This window comes from Fundulus heteroclitus, unplaced genomic scaffold, assembly GCF_011125445.2.
Source record: "Fundulus heteroclitus isolate FHET01 unplaced genomic scaffold, MU-UCD_Fhet_4.1 scaffold_77, whole genome shotgun sequence".
NCBI classification, from domain to species: domain Eukaryota; kingdom Metazoa; phylum Chordata; class Actinopteri; order Cyprinodontiformes; family Fundulidae; genus Fundulus; species Fundulus heteroclitus.
The window spans coordinates 333,240-357,587 of record NW_023397219.1 but is presented as its reverse complement, the minus strand read 5'-3'; the positions used below and the strand labels follow the sequence as shown (position 1 = coordinate 357,587).

At 44.8% G+C, this 24,348-nt stretch overlaps 1 protein-coding gene across 2 annotated transcripts in view; it reads left to right on the top strand.

The window, feature by feature from the left end:
• The window catches only part of slc22a7a (solute carrier family 22 member 7a), a 144,134-nt gene that overhangs the window by 82,613 nt on the left and 37,173 nt on the right, over window positions 1–24,348 (top strand). For both annotated transcript variants that reach the window (XM_036134226.1, XM_036134225.1), the window contains exons 6-8: window positions 20,827–20,936; window positions 21,037–21,251; window positions 21,363–21,471. In XM_036134226.1, the coding sequence (XP_035990119.1) occupies window positions 20,827–20,936; window positions 21,037–21,251; window positions 21,363–21,471 (434 nt within the window). The remainder of the gene's footprint in view (window positions 1–20,826; window positions 20,937–21,036; window positions 21,252–21,362; window positions 21,472–24,348) is intronic.

Sequence of the window (24,348 nt, the reverse complement as noted above, 5' to 3'; positions counted from 1 at the left end):
GAAAGGAGGGTCCGTCGGATAGTCGAATCTCGGATTCAGGAAGAGTAGTGTGGATTTCGTCCTGGCCGTGGAACACTGGACCAGCTCTATACCCTCAGCAGGATTCTGGAGGGGGCATGGGAGTTTGCCCAACCAGTCTACATGTGCTTGGTGGATCTGGAGAAAGCATTCGACCGTGTCCCCCGAGGGATCCTCCGGGGGGTACTCCGGGAGTATGGAGTACCGGGCCCTTTAATAAGGGCTGTCAGGTCTCTGTACGACCGGTGTCAGAGTTTGGTCCGCATTGCCGGCAGTAAGTCGGACTCGTTTCTGGTGAGAGTTGGACTCCGCCAAGGTTGCCCTTTATCACCGATTCTGTTCATAACTTTTATGGACAGAATTTCTAGGCGCAGCCAAGGTGTTGAGGGGATCCGTTTTTGTGGCCTTAGGATTGTGTCTCTGCTATTCGCGGATGACGTGGTCCTATTGGCTTCATCAGGGCGTGATCTACAGCTCTCACTGGAGCGGTTCGCAGCCGAGTGCGAAGCGGTCGGGATGAAAATCAGTGCCTCCAAATCCGAGACCATGGTCTTGAACCGGAAAAGGGTAGAGTGCCTTCTCCGGGTTGGGGAGGATGTGCTGCCCCTAGTGGAGGAGTTCAAGTATCTTGGGGTCTTGTTCACGAATGAGGGGAGGATGGAGCGGGAGATCGACAGGCGGATTGGTGCAGCGTCTGCTGTGAAGCGGGCGCTGTACCGATCCGTTGTGGTGAAGAGAGAGCTGAGCCAAAAGGCGAAGCTCTCGATTTACCGGTCGATCTACGTTCCTACCCTCATCTATGGTCACGAGCTTTGGGTCGTGACCGAAAGAACGAGATCCCAGATACAAGCGGCTGAAATGAGTTTTCTCCGTAGTGTGTCTGGGCTGTCCCTTAGAGATAGAGTGAGGAGCTCAGTCATCCGGGGAGGACTCAGAGTAGAGCCGCTGCTCCTCCACGTCGAGAGGAGCCAGTTGAGGTGGCACGGGCATCTGGTCAGGATGCCTCCTGGACGCCTCCCTGGTGAGGTGTTCCGGGCACGTCCCACCGGGAGGAGGCCCAGGGGAAGACCCAGGACACAATGGAGGGACTATGTCTCCCGGCTGGCCTGGGAACGCCTTGGGATTCCTCCTGAGGAGCTGGCCCAAGTGGCTGGGGAGAGGGACGTCTGGGCCTCCCTACTGAAGCTGCTACCCCCGCGACCCGACCCCGGATAAGCGGAAGAAGACGGATGGACGGACGGGTCCCAAATTTCCAATTATCCGCCCTCCTGCGGAAAACTGCTCCCGCGGTGTCTGCTGCTGTTCCCCATTTACGCTTGATGTTCAAATATTCCGCCTTGTGGGGTTCTGCCTGTATAATTCGCCCTTATTTTCCCCCAATGTTTTTTCCCACTGACGACTGTAAGGCTTGTCCGAACTCATGTCCATTTAAACCATATGAGTTATAAATTCTGTCCATGTCTTGGATCCATAATTCTGGATCTTCCTGCAGAAAAATAACACCTTCTACAGCCTTTCTGGCTTCTTCTAACGACCACTGACGGAAAACTGGGATTGTTTGAGGCTGTTGTGTTCCTACATTAGGATTTGCGACCTGCACCATAGGATACAATCCTTTGGACCGGTCTGTTGATAACAAATGATCTGATTTACTCAGTCCATCCAGGTCTGCATACAGATCTGAAATATCCCTGGGGGGGTTAATAGATTATACGGTGGTGGTCTGCCTTCTTCAGTTGCTACCATAGTTTGCGTTACTGAAGTATTGTTCTGGCGAGTTCTTTTTTATTTAGAGCCTAATTTTGTGGGAGATCAACAGGTGTTGGGGGAAGGTTGTCAGTCGGACGCGGCGGCGCTGCAGTCGCCGCCGTTCCATCAGCCAACCCAACCCCTCCTGCTGCACGGGGCTGTCTCTCATCCTGCCTATTTTGTGCTTGAATTAACTTACAGCGTGCAACGCCAAGCCCTTATATAGCTATAAATATATTTATATACATACATACATACACACATACACATAGACATACACACACACACACACACACACACACTTTTTATTTCCCCCCTTTTTTTTCCTAGCGCTTATTTTTAACCAGCATACAACGTTTTTCCATTGATTCACCTTCAGCACACCATGTATTTTATACTTTTCCTTCCACTTCTCCAAGTATTTTTAATATTAAGAAATATACACGATACAATTTTTGTAATAACATTTAAAATTTACTTGGATACTCAAACTTTTCATCCCCTCTGGGATCCTAATTACTTTTGTGTTGTGTTTATCTATCTTCCAGGACCTTAATCCTGTTTTTTTTTCTTTTAAGGCACCGTTCAGGACTTTAACCTGAGTTTTTTAGCTACCTTTAATTCTACGATGGACTGAAAACCGGTCGTATTGCTTCGAGGGACTCAAACCTCTCGATTTAACTTTTCTGGGATTTTTTTAATCACCCGTTACAAGGGACTAAAACCACTTGCACAACTGTTTGGGGAACTTTTTTTCACCCGAAACCCTGAACGACGGATCGCTTTAAAACTTACTTGCTGTTGTGTGCTTTTCTCCTGGTCGGATCTCGTCAATCCCTCGTTGGCGAAAGGAGTTAACCTATGACGCTGGCCCAGCGAGGAAATTACCTCCCGGGACTTGAGACAGGTCCTTGACCCAGACCACCGGTGGGTTTCAGCGTGTCCGCTCCTCTCGTCAGTGAGTTGATATGTTGGGATCCGCGTCACGGCACCAGGCTGTCAGGGTTATTAAGATAACCCCTTTTATCCTAGAACAAAAAGCACACAACACAAGTTTAGACTGCTCTCTAGAAGAGGACAGAGGATAAACCCAAACGGAGAACTTTACTCCCTGAAAGTCTGGGGTCATCTGCGCTAGGTCATTTCTGTCCTCTTGCTTTTAGTGTCACACATTAGAAAAAAGGGTCAGGAGGATTGGGTCAGGAGGTTTCAGGAATTTACAACATGGGGGTTGAAAACAAAGAACGGAGCAAGTTCTATTGCGGACCGTGATCAGTCACCAGCTTCATGCACAGCTGGATAAGGCAAGGCATTCCTTATCTGGGAGGACCATTTGTTCTCCCTGTCTAAGGTTAAAAACAACAGAGCCTTCCTGAAAGTAAACTCTTAAAACAAACAAAAATGCCTGTAACTTGATCAAAATAAAACTATTACATTCATATTTCTCCAACACCAACTAAGTGGTCTGCTCCTCCTTCAGGCCTCAAATTGCAGATGGCAATCAGAGAAAAGGTGTGTCAGAAAGACCCCGAGCCTGCTTCTGCCCGATCAAATGTTGTGTTGTTGGTTGTTGTTCTCAAGTGCATTTAAAACCGGGAGGACCAAAAAGGAGGGTGCCCAACTAATCCTTCCTCCCCTCCAGAAGGTGGCTGGCACAAGGGCACTGGTGCTCTTTTTTCTTGGGGCAGAGGCAAGCAAAGACATATTTTGAAGATTATATTTGACTGTTTATCTAAGTGGCAGGCTAAAACTAACGTATCTGACATTGATTTATACATACAATGGTATGCAGAATAAACTTCTCACCTTGAAGATGAAGAGGCCTCAACCAAAGTGGTTGGATGCATGGTCCTTTCTGTACCAGATAGTTCTGCTTCCTCCTTGCTGTAATAATATAGAGATAGGTTAGTTCACTGCCAAGTTTTCAGATAATGAGATTCTACAGTACTTCCTACTGTTCTCAAAAAACAGCAAAGCAACAAAATAAGTATTGTAAAACAGCAGTGTATTGGAAAAGTGTAAATAATATAACCACTTTATAAAATGCTTTTATATCATCCAACATACAGTACAGATAAATCTTCCTTTGGTCTGCAGAAGCAAGGGGAGAAGGGTAGTAACTAAACTTTGTGATTACAATACAATTAATTTCTTACTACTCAAAAAATAGCTAACGCAGAACAACACTGGTATAAAACAGCAGTTGTATTGGGAAAGTGTAAATGATATAAACACTTCACATAAGGCTTATGGCCAGGAGAGCACATACCTGGTACGCAGGTACGCATGTGTGTCACAAATCAGAAAAGCGTAACGTCAATTGTATTACAACGCGCATTTGTGCCGTCAGCTGTGCCTGTTTTGAACTACTGTCGAAGATGTCCAAAAAAAAGCAAACATTAAGCAGCTTCTTTGGCGTTCAGCCACCTACAAAGTATGGCCAAACTGGACCGGAGCCGAAGATAAGACTTTTTTCAGAAAAGTGTACTAACTTAAGAATCTCAAGGTCCACCTGAGCGCTGGGCAACGCGTGAGCATGAGACGAGGGAACTGCTGACAGTAAACAATGAGCGTGACAACTGGGTGACCAGGCTACCACCCTATGGTTGGCCCAGTTAATTTGCGGGTTATGGTGCTGAAGCCACGGGAACCCAAGTACTACGGGAGCCTGCTTGACAGGGAAAACTAAAAATGTGCCGCGTTCGCGGTGGTTACCCGAAACCACGAGTTCAAGGTGAGTAGTTCTGCAGCAGGCAGACAGAGGCGAGGAGGGGACGAGTGAGATGATTTGGATTGGCCCGCCGGTTCCTCCTCTACGACCGATGGACCTGATCTTTTGGCCGCTCAGGGCAGTCCTTTATGAAATGCTCGGGGGAGGCACAATAAATGCAGAGCCGAGAGCTCATGCGCTGCTGCCTTTGCTCGGGCGTGAGTCTGACTCGGCCAAGCTGCATCTGCTCCGAGGGAGGCGCTACTGTTGATCTGTCGGGGGTCCGCTTGATGGGAGCCGGTCGAAAAACTGGCGGCCGCTCGGGGCGGCTCCTCCCCCGCGCCCGTAAGCGGTTGTCTAACCGCACTGTCAGCGCGATGTACTCGTTCAACGTGCTGGGCTGTTCAACGCGCGCCAGCTCGTCCTTAAGGGACTCATCTAGAGACTGGAAAAACACCGACTTTAGTGCACGCTCCTCCCAACCAGCCGCCGCCGCCAGTGTACGGAACTCGATGGCGAAGTCGGCTACCTGTCTACCCCGCTGTCGAATAGTAAGTAAACGCTGGGAGTCCTGATCCTCGTCGGCTTCGGCGGCAAAAACTGTTTTAAACTCAGCAATAAATTCGCTAAAAGTACAACCAAATTGCTGACAATCAGGGAAACGGGACTCTGCCCACCGCAGGGCTCGGCCAGATAAGAGCCGTAAAACATAGGAGATCTTGGAGTGGTCATGGGTAAATGTACATGGGGATCGATTTAACACTAGGGAGCACTGGAACAAGAAACCGCCACAATCTCCAGCCTCGCCGGAGTGTTTCTCTGGAGACGGTGAGGTAGTCTCGGGAATGGGCTCGTTCGTCACAACTGACGTAGACTCGGGGGAGGGGCTCGAGGATGAGGAAGTGGTTGACTGTAGGCCAGCGCTAAACATACCCGCTAGCTGGGTCATCTGGGCAGCTAAGTTCTGCATCTGGTTCTGTAACCCGACCACCGAGGATTCCAAACCCATAATCTGATCTTGTTGGGCTGTTACTGTTCGACCAAGTGCTTCTGCTGCCGGTTCTGTTTGGCCAGAGTGTTCTTCTGTCATGTTCGGCTTGAGATGTTTTGCCCACATGCAGAAAACACTCGGGAAAACAGGTAAATAGAAAAGGGTTTATTTAACTAAGGAACACAGAGGAGACTCAGCTACTGTAGGACAGAGCACGAACGGGGCATCAGGCAGGCGGGAGACCGGGTAATCTAGAAGGACAAGAGGATCAGTGACTGCAGGAGGGGACAGCGGGTGATGTGCTGCTGAGCAACTTATAGTTCTTACAGTGCTGCCTGGTGCTGCGCAACACCTGCAGGTGTGTGGGCTCCGCCCAGCCGTCAACCACGAACACCTGTGGAGAAAGCAGCAGAACCGGCAGCAAGCTGCACAGCCCTGCTGACCGAGTCCTGACAGAAGTGACCTAACTTTAAAGCTGGACAAAGAAGAGGGGTAGTCCCACTGTTATACCATCACACCATGGCTAAATTGTGTTTATTCTGAACATGTACGAAGGGAAAGGAATCAGAATAAATTTTAAGCAAAGAATTTTCCCACAGTCACAAAGGAGAGTTTCAGGCTGGGACGGCCTCTCTCTCAGCAGGGGGCCTGCTGTAAACCACTCCCCACAGACAAAAGGTCAGAGCACTTATGACCAGGCTCACACTCTTTCAGTCTACCCCTGGCCAGAGACGACAACCACTTTTCTCCTGGAGCCCTCGAGGAGAGGGGGGGGCGCCCTGCAGGAGCCACATGGGTCCTGGAAGAGGCCACGAGCTGAGTGAGACAAGAGCCTCTTTGAAACTCCTCCCAGGCATCGGGGAGAAACTGCCATTCAAAGATAAGTCTCTCACTTCTGCTTAAAAACAGATGGCGAAGTGAATGAATCCATCTATACCAGCTTTGTTTTGCTTTCGCGGCGGACTCCTGACAGAGCTGGTTCCAAGCAACGCAGAGCTGAAAAGCCAGCAAAAGGAACCACTTTCCCATGCTGAGAGGAAACCTGCTGAAATTGTGACTGCAACCAGGTCAGAGGCTGTCTGCAGGACCTCTGACTTAGACTTAGAGAGACTTAGACAACTTTATTTCTCATTCTGTATGCACAGAGTGCGTACAGAACGAAATTTTGTTTGCATAAAGCTTGAAAATTACAGTGAATTGCAGTAGATTACAGGATAAAGTAAATTACAGGATAAAGTGCAGCAGTGATATAACAGTACAGCAATTGAAATGTAAACAATGCAGGAGAAAGAGACAGTGTGGGATCACAGTGTACAGGTGAGTATTTCTTAAAAAACCATTTGTATGTGCAGAAATGATTTGTGCAAGAATTCATTATATTGACTGAAAGTTTGGCAGCATTTGTACTGCTGGATAAGGATGCAATGATGCAAATGTGCAAATACGCGAATGTGGTACAGAGTCCAGTTTATAGTTTATAGCTTCAGCAGTTCAACAGTCTGATGGCGACAGGGAAAAAGCTTTTGCAGAACGTGGTGGACCTGCAGGGGATACTGCGGATCCTCTTCCCAGTGGGCAGCAGGGAGAACAGTCCATGGTGTGGGTGTGAGGGGTCCCTGATGATGTTACGGGCTTGGGCCACGCAGCCACGCCCGCCGACAGGGGGGGACAAACAGGTCAGTTGTCCCGGGCCCAGGACAGGGGGGGGGGGGGGGGGGCAAAACTGACACTCTGATCATTAAAATGGTCAGTGTCAGTCAGCGTGCATGCGTGTGTCACAGCTCTCTGCTCCCCCTTCCCTCTCGTACATGGCTCAGCGGGGCCATCCAATCAGCATGCAGGCTCAGCCTGGCCCGCCCACTCAGCTTCTCTTCACTCAACACACAACCGTGCGGCTCCTGTTCAGACTGGGAGAGAGACCGCAGCAGCTGAAAGGCATGAAGAGGGGAATAAGCGGCTTTATTTTAATACGTAAATTAAATCAAGCTGTATGTTTTGTAAAAAGCCGGTAAATTCAGTGGAAACACAAAAACTTTATCTAAGCACGTGAAAAACCATGAGCAAGAAAATGTCGAGAAACAGAAAAGGAGACGAAACTTCTCTCATTGCCCCGACAGACCCTGACTCACAGACTGACGTCACTGACTGAGGCGTTTCAGTCCTCCAGAGAACATCCAGGTAGAACAGAGTGTTCATCTTCAGCAGCACTTCATGTTAACTTTCAAAGTAGATATTATCTATCATATGCTACTGGAGCCCACAGAGAAAATGTAATTAAAACCTTTTAAGAACCCAGTACATATATCCTATTAAAAAATATTATTTAGCTAATCCTTTATTTATCTCACGACGGGGAAATTTATAGGAATAAAGCAACAGGCAGGTGCACACAACACAGACAAAATTACATAAGGATTGAAAGATATAAGAGGTGGATTAGGAAGAAAAAAACAAACATAAAATTATTATTATTATTATTATATAATTGTAATAATAGAATAAAAATCACAAAACCCGAAAGGTCAACAGTTTCGTGATACAGCTTAAATGTCAAAAGTATATGTGAATGTTGTGCGTTTAATGCCAAAAAGGAAGCCTTTCTCAGAGATTCAGAGGGCAGAGAATTTCCAAAGTATCTAACATATTCTACCTCCTGCAATGGAAGGGAAAAAAATTGTTAGGGACTGGCTAATATACAGCAGATCAAAAAAAAGGCCATATTTTGACTGCAGTGCTTGCTGTTCTCTTATGAAGAAAAGATCAACTAGTGCACTAAATTCAGTAGATGGGTTGGAAATATCCAATATAAAATACCGAGATTTCCAGGGCATGAAGTATACAGTTAAGTTGACTTTTGTGTGTGTGTGTGTGTGTGTGTGTGTGTGTTTGTGTGTGTGTGTGTGTGGTGGCGGCAGGTGTAGAGGGGGGGGGGCCAAAAAGACTGCATTGTCCCGGGCCCTAGCAAAGCTGTCAGCTGGCCTGCACGCAGCTTTGAGATGACAAAAAAAATGTAAGCAACTTGAAGCGTTTTTGCCGGCGCAGCAGTGTGTGATGAAAATGGTGAAGAAAATTTGTCATGTTTGCCTTGGTTGCAACAATGTGGCAAGGAGAATTGAAGAACTTATCTGATATTAAGAGACAAAAGGTAACAAAAGGAACAGTGATTTTTTTCATTAGCTTGCTATGAAAGCACAGACGCATCGGACACTGCTCAGTTACTGATTTTTTTAAGAGGAGTGGACAATGAAATTAATGTTACTGAAGAACTACTAGACCTCCAGAATCTTAAAGACCAAACAAGAGGAACTGATTTATTCACATTAGTGTGTTCTGCTGTAGATGACATGAAGTTCTCTGTGGTAAACATTACAAATATGATCATGTTATGAAACCAGCGATAAAGGCAATTATTTTTATCCGCTCCAAAGCCCTATGTCACCGCCATTTTCAAAAGTATCGACTCAATATCCAGGTTGAATATGGAGATGTTGTGTATCATGTCATAAGATTGCTCAGTCAGGGGTCTGCACTGCAGCGCTTCTACTCTCTGAGAGAAATCTGAGAGTTTCTGGGGAAAAAGGGGGCAACCGATGCCAGAACTATTTAATCCTGTTTTGCTGGCTGATTTCGGATTTTTAGTTGACATAACAGGACATTTAAACATACTGAACACAAGGTTACTGGGGCAAAATGCTATGATAAGTCAACTTTATTGACACATCAAAGCATTTGGAACCTTGAGGCAACTTTTCCAGAGGAACCTGTCACAACTGCATCTGAACAGCACACATGTCCTATCGCTGCATGAAATAATCAGCAGTTTTCTGAAGAACATCGGACCGCAATTAAGGAGGTATGCTGCAGATATTTCTTCTCTGACTGAGCAGTTTCAACAGCTCTATCATGATTTTGCAGTTATTGATAAGGAGATCATGCTTTTTTTCCTCACCTTTCTCTGATGAGGCGTCACACAACTGCAATTGGAGCTCATTGACTTTTACCGTCGACTTCATAAAGGCAGGTTCCAAGAGATTCGAACATTTGCCAAGAACAGGCAGAGCTTGTTTGGTTAGACATATCTGTGTGAGAAGAAATTCTCGGTTATGAACCTTAACAACAACCGGGTGAGAACAAGGTTAACTGACTCTCATCTACTTAACATCCTACGCATCAAAACTACTGTCTTAGAGCCAGACCTGGCCTGTATTCTGCAGACGAGATCTCAGAGTCACCCTGCACATCAGTGCAGGCAGGTATTTGTCTTCTGATGTAAATACATTTTAGAATTTATTTTGCAGTTCTTCAGTTAAAAAAAGCTCAGTTAACTGATTTTATTGTGGGGATCAAAACCATAGTTTTCAATAAATCTATTGTTGACATAAACTCAATGTCAAATAAAACTTTTCTAATTGAAAAACAAGTGTTACGTGGTGTAATGTAGTTCTTCATAACAAAACTGTTAGTGTGGTTTTTCTGTTCATATGTTTTGAATTTGGAAGTTTACTGTAAGCATTTGATAAAGAAAACATTTCATGTTTCAAATGAACCTAGGTGTGTGTAATTTGCCTGCAAGTTTGTTGGGGATTTTTCGGTCAGGTGTTTTTCTTTCATTTGCTCTAATCTTCAGTGATTCTGATACAAAAGTTGGTATCTATGTGATGTAATAAAGTATGCCGTTGACAAAAACATAGTTCATATGTGTTTCCTGTAATCTTTTGTGATTTTGATAATACGTGGTATGTTTTAGGTGATGTAATAAAGTTTGCCATTTGCAATAAAAAAAAATATTTATGGGTTTAAAAAATGTCAAGCTAATTGGACGGACTGCACAGATTTCAACTCACAGAATTTTGTGAGGTGAAATGTGTGCGGACATCCCTGGCCCACGCCTTTCATCTTCTTTGAAAGTGCATCCAGTTTTCCATGTGTTTTAGCTCAAGTGTAAAATTACATCTCAACTGGTGCCATCATTTACTGCACCCCCAGATTATACAGATTGGATCAGATTATACAGATTGGTTTAAAAATGTCCTATCTAAGTGTGGCGAGACTAGCTTGAAGTCGAGAAATTGTAAATTTCTAAACCCAAATAAAATTGCTCCACAACGCCACCTTGGGAATTTCACCCAAGGAATATTACTCTCCTTTTTGATAAGGCACACCAGTTCACTCATGCATGGATTAAGACATCTGAGGCAATTTTAAAATGTACAAACAGCTTTTTATTAAATGCTTCTTAAAATATTCTTTTTAAAACCAATTCTTTATAATGCTAAAGGGAAAAAAAGAAAAGTAACTACAGTAGCTGAGGTTACCGGCGGAAGGGGCCACTATAGGACAGTAGCCGCCCAGACACAGCAAACAAAACCCCTGTAAAGCACCAGACGCGGTGAGACAACCCAAACTCAGGAATCACGGCACAAAAAAAGAAGACACCGTCACCACACCAACACCACCGCCGGGCCTCAGCACTGCCAACAGAGAGAGAAAAAAAGAAACAATTAATAAAGACAACAATCCGAAATGTACAACAAAAGGAAAATAATATCAGCCCAAATGAATCAATAGTCAGGCTATGTCATAAATCGAAAGGGCTGGAACAAACAAAAATAAAAAATACAAATTAAAATGTCCGAATCTGGTGCGACCCTCTGGCCACGCCGCAACAGGAGGTGGATTGAGCGCGCCGGTGCCGCACGCCAATGCCGCACGCCAAACACCACTTCAATTAGGGCGTGTAGCCGCCACCACAATCCGAGGTTGATGATGCACAAAATCCGGGATATCAACAGAGCAGCAATGGTAATATGGGGAGACCTGTAAAAGTTAGTCACTATTTAACAGAACTGCAACAAATTGGCGTTAACAATGAGCGTTACTTCTTACCTCCCAATCCAGACAAACTCATGTACGCGTGCACACACACACAAACCGACGACGAGGAGGAGAGCCGCACAGTAGCGTTTTGCCTATAATCATACCTGGATTTAGATCTTCTGTGAACAAGCGGCAATAGTGCAAAGGGAGGGGAGACCTACCACCACAAGATCAGAGCAGCATGCACCTGATGTTATGCCTTTTGACTGTCAGTCCCTGAGACGCGAGTCACAGCCAAAGCTTGAGGAAGACCTGTGTGTTCGATTGGGCGCAGCGGCTTCTTATATACCACGCCCACTTTGCCCAACCGGAACCTCGCACCTGAAAGCTATTTATATAGCAATACATATATTTCTATACCACTACATTCTACCCCCCCTTCTTGCATCGTCGACCCGACGATGGCTGATTCAAAACTAATAAAATCAGTTCCAAGGTCTAAACAACGCTGACACAGTTGACAAAGATGCAGAAGAGCCCCCAGGATGAATGTCTCCTGCTGGCCGTGGGAGATGGTGCACATTAGTATGTTGACCAGCAGTTGGACGTTTGGAGCGACGTAGGGCCATTGGGTCAGCACAGCTGGTAGATGGAACAGCCAAAGATGTAGAGGGTTCAATAGATGCAGCAGGTTCAGAAGGTGGCCCAAGTTCCTGGGATGGAGTTTGAAGCAGCAACCTACCCAAAGGTAAGGCAGAAGCAACCACAAGGGGTTGCTGTTCACAAACAAACAGATCGTAATCAACGGGGCCACTATCTTCAGACAGTCCCTTTTCTACAGGAGGCAAGTTATGGGGAGAGATGTGATCAGGAGGAACAACACCAACCACAGGTTTTAACATGGTACGGTGCACCTGTCTTACTTTAGTCTGGTCATCCAGAGGCACAATGGTGTAAACAGAGCCGCCCTCCTTTGGTGCCCTCAATACCTCGTACTTCACAGAGCTCCATCGGTCCCTTGTCTTATAAGGCCCCCTAGCAGTAAAGTCACGCAAAAACACAAGTTGCCCTTCCTTTAATGGCCGATGTTTCACCTGAGTATCATGAGTCTGCCTTCGGCGATCTGCAGCATGTTTCAGGTGCTCTCTAGCCCCATCAAAGGCTACCTGCAACCGAGCTTGATGTTCTTGAACCCACTCATGGACAGAACCACCAACTGGACTCTCGACTCTACCCAAAAGAAAATCCAGGGGCAATCTAGGTTCCTGCCCAAACATTAAGAGAAATGGTGACTCTCCAGTAGACTGGTGAGGAGTTGTATTATAACAATAAAGAACCTGGGGCAAACAGGCATGCCAATCTCTTTTTCGGGACACAGGCAGTGTTCTTAACAGATTGTGCAGCGTCCGATTGAAGCGCTCACATTGGCCATTTCCTTCTGGATGGTAAGGAGTGGTGTGTGATTTTACAATGCCATACAAATTACACAGCTGCTGGATAAGCAAGCTCTCAAAGTTACGACCCTGATCGGAGTGCAACCGAGCAGGAACACCAAACTTGTAAAACCATTCAGACACCAAAACCTTAGCCACAGTGGCCGCTCGCTGATCCCGTGTAGGGACAGCAACAGTATATTTACTAAAAACATCCGTCAAGACCAAAACATTTTCCAAGCCATTATGGGTGGGCTCTAAGGTGGTATAATCAATGGCCAAAATTTCATTAGGACGTGATGCCAGTAAATGTCCCATATAGCCATAAGCTTTAGGGTGAACATCCTTTGCCACTTGGCATCTCTCACACGCCTGGCACCATTGAGCCACATCAGAGGCCATATGAGGCCAATAACACCGGGACCGTAAGAGCGCCAACGTTCGCTCCACTCCCTGGTGACCATGCTCTTCATGGACTTTAGTCAGAACATCCTTAATTAGCACACTTGGCAACACAAGCTGGAACACAGCATCACCACCATCTGATCTAAACACCTTTCGATAGAGAACTCCATCTCTCTCGACAAACCGGTCCCACTGCCGCAGCAGAACCAAAGTGGACGGGGACAGCTGGGCTCGTTCCTCTCGACTGGGATGCTGTCCTTTCTTCCAGAACACCAACAAGTCCTGTACAAATGGATCAGCCTGCTGCAAAGCACAAAGTTCAGCCGTAGTATGCTGCGGCAAAACTGCAACAACTGCCTGGGTTGCCTCAACCTTTTCAAACCCCAAAGCGTCCTGCAATGCTTTAGGCAAAGCTGTACCTGGGAGCATTGCTTTCATATCTGGCGGATCAGGTGGATGCTGACGAGAAAGTGCATCAGCATTGGTATTACACCGCCCTGACCGATACTTGATCTCAAAATCAAAAGAGGCTAGCTGAGCAGCCCACCGCTGTTCAGTGGCAGCCAATTTAGCAGTGGACAAATGGCTGAGAGGGTTGTTATCAGTATATACAATACATTTGTTTCCCAAGAGATACTCTCTAAACTTGTCAGTCATGGCCCACTTGAGGGCCAGAAACTCAAGCTTCATGGAGCTGTAATTTGCCATATTTCGCTCTGTGGGTCTCAAGCCTCGACTAGCATAAGCAATCGGTCTCACTTTGCCTGCCTGTATTTGCGAGAGGACTGCTCCCAGGCCACCATGGCTGGCATCAACCTCCAAGATAAATGGTTGAGTGAAATCTGCATAGGCTAGCACTGGCGTTGTTGTTAGCTTAGCCTTCAAGGCTTCAAAGCTCTTTTGACATTCATCAGTCCAGCATGCAACAAGTCCACGATCAGGTTTCTTACCGGTACCACCACACTGAGCCACCGCTTTATGCAATGGAGCTGCCAATTTTGCAAAACCTTCCACAAAGCGACGGTAATAACTGGCAAAACCAAGGAATGACCGAAGTTCTGAGGCCTTAGTGGGAGTTGGCCAATTGGCTACAACTTCAGTTTTACTAGGATCTGTAGCAACCCCCTCACCAGAGATCACATGTCCTAAATAACGTACCTCTTTTTGAAAGAAGGAACATTTACTGAGCTTTGCTTTAAGACCCTGTTGGTTAAGTCGGCCCAGCACCACTTTCAAGCGCTCCAGATGTTGATCCACACTTGAAGAGAAAACAACAATGTCATCAAGATATAACAGGACAGACTGGTACTGTTGGTCCCCAAAAATCCGCTGCATTAGCCGTTGGAAAGTGCTAGGCGCATTACAGAGTCCGAAAGGCATTCGGTTCCATTCAAACAGCCCAAAGGGAGTACAAAAGGCAGTTTTTGGACGGTCTGCCTCCACAACTGGGACCTGATTATACCCGCTAGCGAGATCGAGGGTAGAAAACCAGCATGCACCAGACAAGGCATCCAACGATTCTTCTATTCGTGGAAGGGGGAAGGAATCTTTCCGGGTCTTGCTATTGAGTCTTCTATAGTCAACACACATACGAATACTCCCATCTTTCTTCCTCACTAAGACTATGGGAGATGCATATGGGCTGCTACTTTCTCTAATGACCTGTGAAGCAAGTAACTGATTTATATGGTCCTTCACCACCTCATAATCAGAAGGCGGAATACGCCGATAGCGTTGTTTAACTGGAACATCATCAACCAGAGGAATGTCATGAGCTATCACATTGGTACAGCCCAGGTCACCATCATGAGAGGAGAAAACTGTCATATACTGATTAAGCAATGACCTTACCTGACCCTGTCCTTCCACCGACAAAGAGGACAAATCCAGGTCTTCCACCTGCTGTTGCACATTAACTGAGACTGTCTGGCACACCATCGTAGCTACCTTTGCTGGGACTTCAGTAATTCCTGCAGGGAGACTAACAACATTGACAACATTTAAGGTGCCAACAACAGTGCGGGGATATACCACCACCTCTGTCGTACCAACATTAATAATGGGCACATAAGCTGTACCCCTGATTACCTGAACCAAGGCAGGGGAAGCAAGCAAACCAGAAGGCAATCCAGACTCTAAAGGCTCAAACAAAACAGTAGAACCTGAGTACACATCAGAACATGTGGCAGCCACAATCTTCATGACCCCACCAGGAATCCGACAGCCCTTTTTACCCCTGACCTTAGCCCTTCCAGGACTACCTTGAGGCTCTCGTGAGTTGGCAGACTGGCACTGCTGCAGTGCCTGCATGACTGACTGAGGGGCCTCGGAAACACCAGACACAGAAGACCAAGCTACACCATGTTGCCCAAACAGTTCTTGGTAACACTTCCTGATAACATTCATCCCCAAAACACCTGGGACTTTAGCTGGGAACTCACCACCAGGGTCCTGCACAACCAAAACACCACAGTGGGGAATCAATTTACCACAGAGGTGCACATCAAGTTCCAAATAGCCAATATAAGGAATCTTAAGACCATTAGCAGCTCTAAGCTCCAACCAATGACACGACTGGAGGTGCTCTGAACCCCAAGACTCCATATGCTGACGAAAAAAACTTTCAGAAACTGTGGACACCATCGAACCAGTATCCACCAAACATGGGACTGTCACCCCACCCATAACTACATCTGCATGAGGGCAATCTGAAATCAACTTAGAAGCACCCAAACTTCCAATAGTGGCTTGTGAGCCAATAGCATCCCCACCCAAACTGTGGCTCAGCAGTTCGGTGGGAACTAGTTTTCCGCCACAGAAGCAGAACGGGACTGGGCAGCTGAATTTGGCGGACACTGGGTTCGACGGGAGACACGCACCCCATCACACTCTCGTGCAAAATGACCTGGCTGGTTGCACCGCCTGCAGATTACTGAACCAGTGGTGCGTGGATAAGTAGGGCGGTGGAAATTCTGTAACTGAGATATGCTCTCACTAAGCTGCTGGAGCTGCTTTTGCTGACACTCTAGCATTTCTCTTATCTGACTCATTTCCGTTGCTGATGTTAAAGAAGCTACCTGAGGACCACCATGTACCCCATACTGGACGCCATAAACCGAAGGAAGCGACTGGCTACGGCTTCTCCCACCATGAGGTACCCCTTCGCGTTCCCACTGGATTGCTGCGGCCCTAACCTCAAGTAAAGTGCTTTCAGGCCTCGTGCGTACCAGTTGCTTCAGCTCGCGTCTCAGGGAACTGTCCAACACCTGTTCAACAAACTGATCTCTTAACAGCGTCTCAGAATTCAACATACCAGTAGGTGCACGCTGCTTTACCCTCTCCATAAGGCCCATTAATGCGAGGGAGAACTCCTGAAGACTCTCTCCCTCTTGTTGTCTTCTAGAAAAGAAGGCCTCTTGAAGAGCAACATAGGACTCAGAACAACCATACAACTCTTGTAGGATCTCAAATATTCTAGCAGGGTCCTCTCTCTCTGCACTAGAGCGATACTTTATTTCATTTCGAGCTTCTCCCTCCAGGTGATCAAACAGGAAAAACGCTTGGTCAGCTACAGACAGATGTCGGGCTCTCATACACACCCTCGCTTCCTCAGTCCACTCACTCAAGCCTATGCCTGTCCTTCCTCTAAAGATGGGGCATTTCCTATCTCTAGGCACAAAAATCAGTCTCTCTGCTACAGGGAGACTAGATGTAGGAGGGGCATTAGGTAATGCTGAAGAAGTGGATGGCTGAGCACTTAAGCTAGCCTGTCCTTGTCGTAACTGCTCATTGTCAGCTCTTAATCTTGCTACCAGCTCTTTAAGCTCCTGAATTTCTTCTTCCATAATTATCACAAGCTTATTCTGCTTCTTATGATTACTACAGTGCAGAATTACAACCTAAGGTTAACTGTTAACACCTCACCCACCGCTTTGATGCTCTGCACGAAACCACTGCTGCTCTGTTGACGGATTAGCCAATCTGCACAAAAAAAAAGGAGAGAAAAAAAAGACACAAAAGAATACACAAATATTTAGAAACTACTTGTCTCAGATGTTCATAAAAAGCATGATCCTGTCAACAACGCCAAAAATGTGGCGAGACTAGCTTGAAGTCGAGAAATTGTAAATTTCTAAACCCAAATAAAATTGCTCCACAACGCCACCTTGGGAATTTCACCCAAGGAATATTACTCTCCTTTTTGATAAGGCACACCAGTTCACTCATGCATGGATTAAGACATCTGAGGCAATTTTAAAATGTACAAACAGCTTTTTATTAAATGCTTCTTAAAATATTCTTTTTAAAACCAATTCTTTATAATGCTAAAGGGAAAAAAAGAAAAGTAACTACAGTAGCTGAGGTTACCGGCGGAAGGGGCCACTATAGGACAGTAGCCGCCCAGACACAGCAAACAAAACCCCTGTAAAGCACCAGACGCGGTGAGACAACCCAAACTCAGGAATCACGGCACAAAAAAAGAAGACACCGTCACCACACCAACACCACCGCCGGGCCTCAGCACTGCCAACAGAGAGAGAAAAAAAGAAACAATTAATAAAGACAACAATCCGAAATGTACAACAAAAGGAAAATAATATCAGCCCAAATGAATCAATAGTCAGGCTATGTCATAAATCTAAAGGGCTGGAACAAACAAAAATAAAAAATACAAATTAAAATGTCCGAATCTGGTGCGACCCTCTGGCCACGCTGCAACAGGAGGTGGATTGAGCGCGCCGGTGCCGCACGCCAATGCCGCACGCCAAACACCACTTCAATTAGGGCGTGTAGCCGCCACCACAATCCGAGGTTGATGATGCACAAAATCCGGGATATCAACAGAGCAGCAATGGTAATATGGGGAGACCTGTAAAAGTTAGTCACTATTTAACAGAACTGCAACAAATTGGCGTTAACAATGAGCGTTACTTCTTACCTCCCAATCCAGACAAACTCATGTACGCGTGCACACACACACAAACCGACGACGAGGAGGAGAGCCGCACAGTAGCGTTTTGCCTATAATCATACCTGGATTTAGATCTTCTGTGAACAAGCGGCAATAGTGCAAAGGGAGGGGAGACCTACCACCACAAGATCAGAGCAGCATGCACCTGATGTTATGCCTTTTGACTGTCAGTCCCTGAGACGCGAGTCACAGCCAAAGCTTGAGGAAGACCTGTGTGTTCGATTGGGCGCAGCGGCTTCTTATATACCACGCCCACTTTGCCCAACCGGAACCCCGCACCTGAAAGCTATTTATATAGCAATACATATATTTCTATACCACTACATAAGGAAAACCAGTAGATTCCTTGACAAGCAGCATTCACTCCTCCTGAAAGAGTGTGGAGCCACAGGGACAGTCATCTGCATTGTCCATGGATTTGCAGCAATCCCTCATACTGAGCAAGCATGAAGCGACAGTGGAACTGCCTTTCTCTCAGCAGGGTGCCTTCTGTAAACCACCCCCACAGACGAAAAGACCAGACCCTCACTTCTGACTTCTCTCTCAGATCACACTTCTCCAGGACAAAGCTACCAGCCGTCACCTCTTCCCTCCCTGAGACAAAAGGGAGAGGAGAGGCAGGCTGAACCATGAGGGCCTCAAGGCCCCGAAAGCCCACAAACTGATCAGAACAGCCGTTCTGTGGAACTCATCTGCCTGCTTCAGTGGAGTGACCAGGCGAAAGGGAGGGGAATTCTCCTCCTCTGCGGAGTGGAAGACCGGACTGAATCTGGAGAAATAACACACTGATCAAAGCTAAGTTGCAGTCTGACTTCTGCACAAACCAGCTACAAAGTACAGATTGCCGAAACAGCTTTGTATATTTTTGTCAGCCTTTACAGGGAAGCGAACCCCAGACGGAGCTGGAAAGCCAACAAAGCAACCCGTTTCCGCATACTGAGGAGAACCTGCTTAAATCGGGACTGCAACCAGTCAGTGCTGTCTGCAGGACATCGGGCCTCCGATCCTGAATACATGTTGCTACACTACAGAGCTGCTAAGCCACTAGCCTGCCGTGAACACACCAACAACTTTTCCTTCTTTTCACTGCCTACCTTGGATGACCAAAGTGGACCGAACTCACACGAAGCGCCGACAGGTTGGACAGAGAAACCCAAAGGGAGAGTTTAAATGGTTCATTGGGAAATGTTGTGTGATGCGTTACACATGGTCGCCTTGAAACAAAGGGCTAACGGAATAGCTCATTGCTAGCATTCGGTACCATGTCATTGTCGAGTGTGTTCTATGGTTATAACAAAGGTTATCTCCACAAGGGTTTCATACATTGATGGAACATTCATGTTAACGTAATTCGGCCCACTCATTATGACTAAAATAAAACTAAAGCTTTTATTTGTTAGCACTGAAAGTCCGCTAGCCTAAATGCTATTAGCTTCTGGTAGCTTCCGATTTCCAGACATTCAAAGGAGCTTGTTTTAAAGCATAACACTTGTTTGTTTTGCTCTGCCGTCGTTCGATAGAGCTATGAGCCTTATTCCCGCATTAATATTGAATATTAATGTCGGTTTGAATGCAATTTTGATAATTTTAGGCTTTAACCGATTTAGCGACCGATCGCGACAGCGACCCCTAGCGCCCGGAGGTAGAATCGCATTAATAAGATCGGCCGTTAAGGTTTAAACAATTTTACTGAGCAAGTCAGTCTTTACAATGTTATTTACTCAAAATAATGTTCTGGTTAATTTGGGATTTGCATTGTGAATGGGTTGAAACACATGTCAAATGTTGTTCTGCATTAGTCAAGTTAATTTAACTTCGGTTCACATTCTTTAAGTTTAACTTTGGTTCTTTAACTTAAACAAAATGTTATTTCATCAAATAACGTTTTGTTTACTCAGGAGTCGCATTGTGAATGGATTGAAACACATGCCAAATGTTTTTCTAAATTAGTTAAGATAATTTAACTCCATTCAATGCTTTTGAATCAGTTTTGCCGTGAACGGGATTCACTGAATTATTCTGATTATGATCAACCACTTTTGTTTTGTCTTTTGTTTACCTTTGCATGTAAATAGTTCCTTAGCTTAGTTTCTTATTTTCTTCATTTTGCTTAGTAGTTTAGTTAAATTTCACAAGCCTAGTAGAGAGGATTTATTGATCGAATATAGTGTTAATTCACATAAACAGCATTACATAGTGATGTTCTCTGGATGTTCATTTATTTCTGTTATTAAATTCTTGAACTTGAAAAGAAGTTGTCACTTTTTTATTCTATGTGTGTGCAGAGTTTGCTGATAGCTAATGCTCGAATTAATCCCGTTCAGCCATTGTCTTGATATCAGCTTAACAGCTGATTATCACCGGACAATACTTAACAGACACAGTTATTTATGAAACATTAAATAACTTTTAACAGTTTATAATTGCACACCATATATAAGTGATAATCATGTGAATTACAAGAAATACAGGTTTGAACTATTTCACTCCATGTGCAATGAATCTATATCACTGCGGGGCAACAGTGGCACAGGACTTAGGGAGTTTGCCCTGTAACTTGCCCTAATCACTGTGTTGGTCTTTCTCATAAGATTCAAATAAAATATATTTTTGTTTGTGGGTGTAATGTGACTAAATGTGAAAAAATTCAAGGGGTGTGACTACTTTTGCAAGTCGCTGTACCAATCAATGATCAGGACAAATCAGTGATGGACTGTTGTTGGTTGTTTAGGTTCTAAGGAAGGTAACTCTCTCTGAAGTGGCTGAGAAGAACCACACCTACCTTGACTTGGTCAGAACCCCTCAGCTAAGGAAGATCACTCTGTGCTCTGGGCTATCGTGGTATTGGATCAACTTTTGAAGCTACGTCTAATACTGTCTGTTGTGCAGGTTTATGGGCTTTTGAGAAATTTTATCTTGACTGTGTTACATTTTTTGGCAGGTTTGCTGTTTCCTTCCTCTACTATGGGATCAGTTTCAAGATCTCCGGATTTGGTGTCAGCATCTACCTCACTCAATTCATCTATGGTGCTATTGAAATTCCAGCCAAAATCCTCACCTTTTACATATTGGATGTAATTGGACGTCGAAATGGCCAGGCATGGTTTCTGATTACAACAGGAGCTCTGATTGGAATAAACACTGCCATACCTTTAGGTTAATCTAGATCTTGCATTTTCTTTGAAGCTACACTTGGGGCAAACTGTAAAAAAAACCCTGTGGATGGATGTGTTCATATCTCTGACTCTTTTTTTGCTTTCCTTTTAGAGTATTCTTTGAGTCGAACATGCATTGCTGTGGTGGCAAAGGGTTGCTCTGAGGCAGCATTTACCACAGCATTCCTCTACTCAGCTGAACTCTATCCAACTGTACTCAGGTAAACCCTTGTGATGATAAAATGGCAGCTTACCTGCAACTCTGAGTTTCTGTAACTTGGCATGGACCGCGCATGCAGGTTGCATTCAAAATGTGGATATTCAAAGTGTCCTCACTGAGCAAGTTCGTCTATACTGACATCAAATAAGAGTGTCTTTCCCACGGCCTAAACTGAACAGTTCAAAAACGGATCTAAAAGGAACAAATCATAAAAATCTAATAAAAATCAATACGACTCAACTTGAACTAAAAAAATAAAAACAATTAAATGTAGTTTATAAAATATAAAGGTCTCTCCCTCCAAGACTTTGTTAGTTAATTAATTAATTTCTGATAATCATATGGATTTATTTTGTTTCACAGAAACCTGGCTACAAGAGGACTACGTTAATATAAATGAGGCAACTCCATCCAATTATTTAAATTTTCACATTCCCTGATCTGTCATGTTTTTGAGATGCTTAGCCCACATGCAGATAAGAACGGGTGACCAGAGCACAGTTGTAAGATGTTTATTAAGGAAAGTGCAGTGAATAAAACACGATTATGTAGCAGGGGAGACCTAACCGGGGAAGAGTAGCGCCTCGGGAACTCTGTGCCTACTCTAGATGGTGGGTAGTGGCTGGAGGGCGGCAGATGGCGCTGGCGAGAGATCCGAAGCAGCTCTCAGCTGGAGGGAGTGACAGACGGATTGACCAGAGTACAGGAGTCTTGGAGGAACCTGTAGAATCCGGAGGGGGAACCTCGAGCCCGTCTTAGTAACGCCAAGGGAGTAAGAGGGGGAGAGCCAGAGCAGAATCTGAACAGATGATTCCACAGGTTCAAACTTTCAAGACTGGTGAGTGCATCCATGCACACAAAACTTGACAAATAAAGGAGATCCAAAATTAGTTCAAAAACAGAGAGACAAAAAACTCACTAGCAGGTTTCTAAGGTTTGGTCAGGGCCACGTCATACCACAACTGCTTTAAGGCTCTGGCATCTTCCGTCTGTCAGCGATCTGCTTAAGAAGCCAGAGGAAGCTGCCTCTGACGAGCCACAGGTGTGAGGCACGCCCCCTCAGCCACCACCTGTGGAGGCAATCAGAGCAGGCACACAAACAGAACCCTGAGAAGATCTACAAGAAGAGGAGGAGTAGCAACCATCTTTCAGTCTGATTTATTAATTAGTCACAGGCCAATTAATAACTACAATTCTTTTGAACATTTAACCCTCGGTTTTCCTCACCCAAACTGCAAAGCAATAAAACCTCTTCTCTTTGTTGTTTTGTATCGTCTATCAGGCCCTAAATCTCAGTTTTTGCATCAGTTCTCAGACTTCTTATCTGATTTGGTGTTAAACACTGACAAGGTTATTATAGCGGGGGATTTTAACATTCATGTTGACACTGAATGTGATAACCTTAGTGTAGCCTTTAAAACTATCCTAGATTTAATTGGTTTTGCTCAAAATGTGCATAAACCAATGCACTCTTGCCTTCATACTTTGTACCTTGTGCTGGCATATGGCATTGATTGTGAAGAATTAAAAGTATTTCCTCACAACCCTGTCCTATCTATTTTTCAATAACATTTGAGTTAAATTTAACTGAGTTCTCCACCCCAAAATTAAGGTTTCATTATCATAGATCTTTATCAGATAATGCTGTATCAAACTTTAAAGAATCTGTCCCCCTTTTAATATCCTCAGTATCACAGAAATGTCCCACAGATGGCAGCAATGTTGTATCTTCCCATTTTACAAATAGACGTCTTTGTTAACTGTGTCACTTCCTCGTTGTGTTTTGCATTAGACAATGTAGCTCCCTTGAAAAAGAAGGTGATTATTCATAGGAAGCTGGCACCATGGTTTAATTTAGAGGTGCATTCTTTGAAGCAAAATGTTAGGAAATTGGAGAGAGAATGGCACTCTACACAACATGAGAAATCCTACCCAATCTGGTATTTTTCTACTGTTGTATAAAAAGACCCTTTGCAGAGTTAGAGCAGCATATTTTTCATCATTAATAGAGGAGAATAAACATAAACCTAGATTTCTCTTTAGTACAGTTGCCATACTTACCCAGAGTCATAGCTCCATTGATCTATCCATTCCCTTAGCCCTCAACAGTAATAGCTTAATGGGATTCTTCATAAATAAAATTGATTCCATAAAAACAAAATAATTGGCATCCTCCCAAATATGATTACCTTCTCCTCAGTAAGTGAGGAAGTGTTAGAGGAATTTGGTTGGTTGGAGGAATTAAAGAGGTATTCCCTTTTATCAATACCCCTATTTTAGACATGATTAATCTATCCTTAATAAATGGATATGTACAACAGGCTTTTAAAGTAGCTGTTATTAAACCTTTACTTAAGAAACCATCTCTTGATCAAGATGAATTAATAAATTACAGACCAATATTTATATCTTCTCTTCCTATCTAATATTCTTTAGAAAGTAGTTGCTAATCAACTTTGTGAACATTTAAAAAGTAATGACCTATTTGAAGGGTTTCATTCAGGCTTTAGAGCTCATCATAGTACTGAAACAGCTCTGGTGAAGGTCACTAATGATTTTCTCATGGCCTCAGATAATGGACTTGTGTCTGTACTTGTCCTGTTAGACTTCAGTGCTGCATTTGATACAGTTGATCACAGTATTCTCCTAGAAAGACTTGAACATACTGCAACAATTAAGGGAAAATCATTAGGGTGGGTTAAATCTTATCTTTCGGACAGATTCCAGTTTGTTCTGTGGGAGATTTTTAACTATAAAACTATATAAAAGAATGATGACACGGGAAACGAGGTCTTTCTGCTTGCCAACTGGGAACCCAATTTATTTCAGGTTTACCTCTCAGCACGTACGAACGGGTGTGAGCTGGGTTCTGAATATA